General features: G+C 37.0%; 1 protein-coding gene across 1 annotated transcript; it reads left to right on the top strand.

Annotated features, from left to right (window-relative positions):
• Positions 1-2,017: 2,017 nt before the first annotated feature.
• On the top strand, positions 2,018-2,956 carry LOC102849725 (olfactory receptor 51I1-like). The gene has a single exon (XM_006885495.1). The coding sequence runs from the start codon at positions 2,018-2,020 to the stop codon at positions 2,954-2,956; it is 939 nt and encodes a 312-aa protein (XP_006885557.1).
• Positions 2,957-6,098: the final 3,142 nt, after the last annotated feature.

Here is a 6,098-nt window from a genome sequence, read left to right as displayed (position 1 = left end):
TTCCCAGTCAGTGGCTTCCCTTTTTACCCTACTGGAGAAGTTTTTGGATGTGCATAGGGATTTGAGTCTTAGAAGGTCCCATTCATCTATGTTATCCTGGAAAAGCTACAGCCAGGAGGAATAAATTTTTATTTCTAATTGATGTATCATATTCAGAGCACACAAGCTTCTTCATCAACATATCACCTTGAGTTCAGGATGATAAAATATTTTAAGATGAACTGTTTCCTTAATGTTTCCAAATTCAGCGTAATGGTGAAAGGACAATGGAGATCACAAAACTCAGAGCTCATTCTGGACTCCAGACCACACTTCCATCCTCTAACTCCAACTATGAACAGGAATATTCTGTTCTGAACTTTTTCTGTCTCCTTTTTATTTATATATCAGTACTCTAGTTATTAATTTTTCATGTAAATACTTATTATTTTTTTAATGTTTAAAATGTATTATAATGAAGAGTTGATTTTTGTTCTTTCTGTTCATGTTTTCAGATATAAGTGAAAGCCAATGACTCTAGACATTCAGGAAGCAGGCCCAAATTATGTCTTAGAGACACCCAGTAGCCATTTAAAAAGATTCCATACGTTAAAATCTAAAACTTCTCTCTTCAGCCTAGAAAATGTTAAGCAATTAATAAATGACCAATTTTAAGAAATTACTGATGTACAAATAAACTATTGTTATTATTATCTCCTTAGAGGCAAGTAACTTTTCGTCTCACGTACTTTATGTATGTTGCTAGGAGATGCTATTCCTTCCAGAGGGAGATCATGCCTGGACAGACAGAGGGTTAGCAAAGGAGAGAAAGACGCTCGACCAAGGGGACTGACACAGTGACTGCCTCAATGGGCTCTAGAATATCAGGAAGTGTGAGGATGGCACAGGATAGGAAAGGTTTCAGACCTGTTGTTCATAAGATCACAGTGGGTTATATTCAACTCAACAGTACCTACCAAAAACAACAACACAAGGATAGTAAGAGAAATCCCTGAATGTAGCATGTGTATAAGAAAAATCAATGTGTAAAAAAAAAAAAGAGAGAAAAAGAGAGAGAGAGAACTCAGTGTGTGGTTTGTGTTGTTGATATATTATTAATACATTTATTTCTTAGTTATGAATGTGGCTAAGTTCCAAAGATTATATTGCTATTCAAAATCAGGTATTAAGTAAAAATGGTGAATGAGCACATTGGATCATACAATAAAGGATGACTACATCATTATCATTTTCAAATTATACTATTTCATTACATCATTCCAAACTACTGAGATTTATGGTCCAGCTAAGCTGGCACAGAACTTTAACCATCATAGCTAGTGTAACTCTCTTCTACCACATCACTGGTCATTACTGCAAAGTGAAGGTTGTTAATGTGTAAAAAAGCCAAACAGATTTTTTTTAATTGTCATAAATCTGAAATGTCACAGAATAAAAAGTTTTTAGGAATAGGTGTATCATTATTGTTACTACTTTATCAGTCATAATAATGGATTATATTAATTGTATTATGTTATATTACGTTATTTTAAAAGAGAATTAAAGGTGAATTGCAACATATACATTAACATCATATGAGCAAAATTTCTTAAAAGATATATACACAGAGAATCTAACACACACACACACACACACACACACACACACACACAGAGGAGATGGATTATAAAATTGAGCAGACCGATTTCTTTTTTTAAAAAAGGGGTATATACAAAAAAAAGATATATACAGTGAAATTACTATTGAGATAAAGTTGAATTGTAAGCAATATCATTTTCCACAAGAGCCTCTTATTCTGTAGATATCCCTATTTACAAGCCATGATCCCTTAGTTTAACACAGCATTGAAGAAAAGTGAACGTGGGCATCAGTATGAGGAGGAATGGAGAGACAGCAATTCTCAGGTCCCTGTCAGTGTTCAACCTATTGCCCTTTGTATGTCTCACTCCAGGTTGAACCTATGGCACCTGTCTAGGGCAAGGTCTTCAGATTCCAGATTCCCAGTAGAAGAAAAAAAATGATCAACATTAGTCAATTCACCCCAAAATATTTTCTACTCACTGGTCTCCCTGGTCTGGAAGCTCTGTATTCCTGGTTCATTTTCCCGTTCTGTTCCACATATCTTGTAGCCCTTTTTGGAAACAGCCTGATCTTAACAGTGATTAAGAAAAACAACTCTCTCCACCAGCCAATGTACCTCTTCCTCGCCATGCTAGCCTTTGCTGAACTTGGTGTCTCTGCCTCAACACTTCCCACCGTGCTAGGCATCTTCCTTTTTGGTGCCAATGAGATATACTTTGAAGCCTGTCTTCTGCAGATGTTCTTCATACATTCCTTTTCTATCATGGAGTCAGGAGTTCTTCTGGCTATGTCCGTAGACCGCTTTGTGGCTATCTATAATCCATTGCGGTATACATCCATCTTGACCATGCCCCGTATTGCCGGTACCTGTGCTGCTCTTATGTTGAAGAGTGTGATGCTCATGTTCCCATTGCCCTTTCTCTTAAAGCGCTTGCCTTTCTGTGGCCACAACACACTTTCCCATTCGTACTGTCTACACTCGGATCTGATCCAGCTGCCCTGTGGGAATACTCGCCCCAACAGCATTCTGGGGCTCTGCATTGTCACTTCCACCTTTGGACTGGATTCACTGCTTATTGTGGTCTCATATGTGCTGATCCTCCGCACAGTTCTGGGCATTACCTCTGGGGAAGGTAGGCGGAAGGCTCTCAACACATGTGTGTCTCATATTTGTGCTGTACTTGTGTATTATGTGCCCATGATCAGTGTGGCTCTGGTACATCGCTTCATGAAGCATGCTGCTCCTGCTGTGCGCCTACTCTTAGCCAATGTCTACCTTCTGGTGCCTCCAGTACTGAATCCCATCATCTACAGTGTTAAAACCAAGCAGATCCGCCAAGGATTGATACAACTATTCATTCAAAGAAAACATTAAAAGGTTAAGGCAGAGGAGATCGTTCCCAAGGTAGTCAATTTTATCACCAAGGGTTGTGCTTATCACGTTGATAGTCAACTCAAACTCAACTCACCGCCATTGAATTAAAACTGACTTATAGCAGATCTCTGACTGGATTTTGAAGGTTGTAAATCCAACAGGAGGATATTGCTTGTATCTCTCTGTTGGAGTTGCTGGTTGATTCAAACTACCAGAGAAGTGTAACAATGAAGTCAACAGCAGAGTTCTCTATGAATTAGGTCACCAGAGCTCCCTTGGTACAGTTCTAAAGTTTGCTAATGCTGTATTTTGATGACTGTATGGGGAACATGTATTTTCTCTCATTATTGGTAGTGATCTAAATTAGTCTAGTATTTTTGTTAGCTATTTTGATGTATGTATCAATTTTAAATGAATAGGTTTTGTAGGCCAGAAATTCCTATTCTTAACAAGAACCTACATTCATATTCTGATATTTACACACATGGTGGTTGTTATTTTTTCTTATGTGCCATCGAGTTGCCTGCAACTCATATTGACCCTATTTCATACACGGTAGAAGACTTAAATAAGGATCTTTGTTACTTTTTTGAATAAATTAATAAATTAAAATTGAAATATCACAAATATATATCATGGAATATTATATAATAATTTTAATAAGGAAAGAAGTAAGATACAAGTTTATCTTTCCTTGCATGTATGAGTATTCAAACCTTAACACTATACAAGGAAAAAACAAATTAATCATATCACACATGTATCCACACAAATATGTGTGGATACTGTAACATTTCTGTAAAATAATTCAAGCACAAAAACTATCAATTTCTTTACGAATATTTATCTATTAGTATAAATTTTCATTTATAAATCTGCAAAATACGACTTACCTTTGTAAACATCATAGTTATGAAAATTGAACAGAAATCAAAGGAGACTCACTGTTTTAAACTTTCAGAAATACTTTTAGTACTCATTAAAATATAGACATATATACTTATAATACAATGAATATACTAAATGATAAAATGGTATATCCACACATAAGAAAATATGTTCATACTTTAGAATAAAATGAAGATAAAATAAATACTAAGTGCAAAACCCCATGGCAAAAAATAAATGCAGACAGAAAAATTTTGAAACTTTAAGAATCTAAAAAGAAAAAGCCTTGTCAAATCTGGGGGGGGCGGGGAATAGACTCTATAAAGTTCTTGATACTGAATTTTAAAATAACCTCAGTTCCTCCAGCTAAGTAAGACTTTTTGAAAGAATTTATTGTTTGTGGACATTGGAGGAACAAATTGAAGGGCAGGAAAAATAAAGTTTGCTTACTCTAGATAGCATCATTTGGCTTGGGAATTTGAAATGAGAGCTTTTAGGAGTTGAGAGGCAAATGTTGTTGCAGACTGAATGTTAATAGAAAATGTGATATGGGAAGCTCTTCTGAAAATGGAAAATTCTTCCTTTATTTGGATCTAGTGGGACTTGGCTTTAAAAGTATTCATGCCTCACTCAAAATAGTTGAAACCATCAAACTAGGTAGCCTCTGATTCCAGTAAGTATTCTCAGATATTATATTTTCTTTCACATCAGTTACCACAATTACAACCAACTATACTGATTGTTTAATGTCTAGTTCATCCAATAAACTTTAACTTCAGTAACACCTAGAGTATGTCTCTTAATATATCCTATATTACTATTGTTAAGTGTCATCAAGTCACCTTTGACTCATAATAAACCTATGTAAAATGGATGAAACTTTGCCTAATTCTTCACCAACCTCTCACTCTACCATGTGTAAAATCAATGTTTGAGTTTTTGTGTCCTACTGTTGTCATTAGATGCTATTGACTTAAGTACAGATCATAATGACTCTTTGAACAACAGACCAGAACACTGATCTATTCTGTGCTATCCTTATCATATTTAATACACAGCGCCCATTGCTCCAGTATTATGTCAATCCATCTCATTGGAGGCCTTCTTCTCCTTTTCAGACCCTCCACATTTGCAAGCATGGAGTAGCCTCTCATAGACTCATGCTCAAAGTATGAGAGATGACGCTTTACCATCACTGCCTGTAGGAAGTACTCCAGCAGCACATTACTCAAAACCTATTTGTTTGTTCTTTTGGAAGCCCATGCAATATTTAATAATCTTCTCCAATAACACAACTCAAAGATATCAATTCTTCTTCTGTCATTCTTATTCATTGTGCAGTTCTCAGATGCATGTTGTTGTTATGTGCCATCAAGTCACCTGTGACTCATAGCAAACCTATATACAATAACAGCCTTAAAGCTTGCTCTATCCTGTGACAATCTCACTGTCTCAAACACACCTACACCCATTACCCTAGTCTCTGCATCAGTCCATCTCATCGAGGGTCTTCCTCTCCAGCACTGTTCCTCCATCTTCCCAAGCATGAAGTCCCTCTCCAAGAACTTGTCCTGCCTTGCAACATGTCCAAAGTATGTCAGATGAAGCTTCAGAATACTTGCCTCCAAGGAGCAGCCACGTTTAACCCTCTCCAGGATGAACCTGTTTGTCCTAGCAGTCCATGGCACATTCAATATTCTTCTCAAAAGCATCAATCCTCCTTCTATCATCCCTAGTCATTGTCCAGCTCTCTTATGCATAGCAAGTGATTGCAAAGACTATGACCTTATATCAACTGCACCTTAGTTTGCAGATAACATTGTGGCTCTTCAGTACTTTGGAGAGGTCTCTGACAGCAGACTTTCCCACTGCAATTCATCTTTTAATTTCCTGGATATTGGTGGCAAAAGGGTTGCTTGTGGAGCCAAGCAAACTAAAGCTGTTTACAATATCAATCTCTTCCCCATTTATCATGATGCTGCCAATCAGCCCAGTGTTTTCTTGATGTTGAGCTTCTATTCCTATTGGAGGCTGCAGTCCTTGTCCTTCTGCAGCAAGCGCTTCAGGTCCTCCTCAGTTTCAGCAAGCAGAGTGTGTCATCTGCATAATGCCGATTGTTGATGAATCTTCCTCCAATCCTGACGCCACATTTCTCCTTATAGAGCCTAGCCACCCGGATATTCTGTTCTGCATATAGATTGAAAAGGTTTGGAAATAATACACCCTTCCCAATTTTTAACCATTCAGTGTTTCC

The sequence above is a fragment of the Elephantulus edwardii genome, unplaced genomic scaffold (genome assembly GCF_000299155.1).
Source record: "Elephantulus edwardii isolate Elephantulus edwardi_28Jun2011 unplaced genomic scaffold, EleEdw1.0 scaffold00044, whole genome shotgun sequence".
NCBI lineage: Eukaryota > Metazoa > Chordata > Mammalia > Macroscelidea > Macroscelididae > Elephantulus > Elephantulus edwardii.
Note: the sequence above shows the minus strand (reverse complement) of the source record. Positions and strands in the feature narration are given on the sequence as shown.

Excerpts from the sequence above, each read along its gene's own strand:
- LOC102849725 (XM_006885495.1), top strand. The coding sequence starts at position 2,018 with ATGATCAACATTAGTCAATTCACCCCAAAATATTTTCTACTCACTGGT.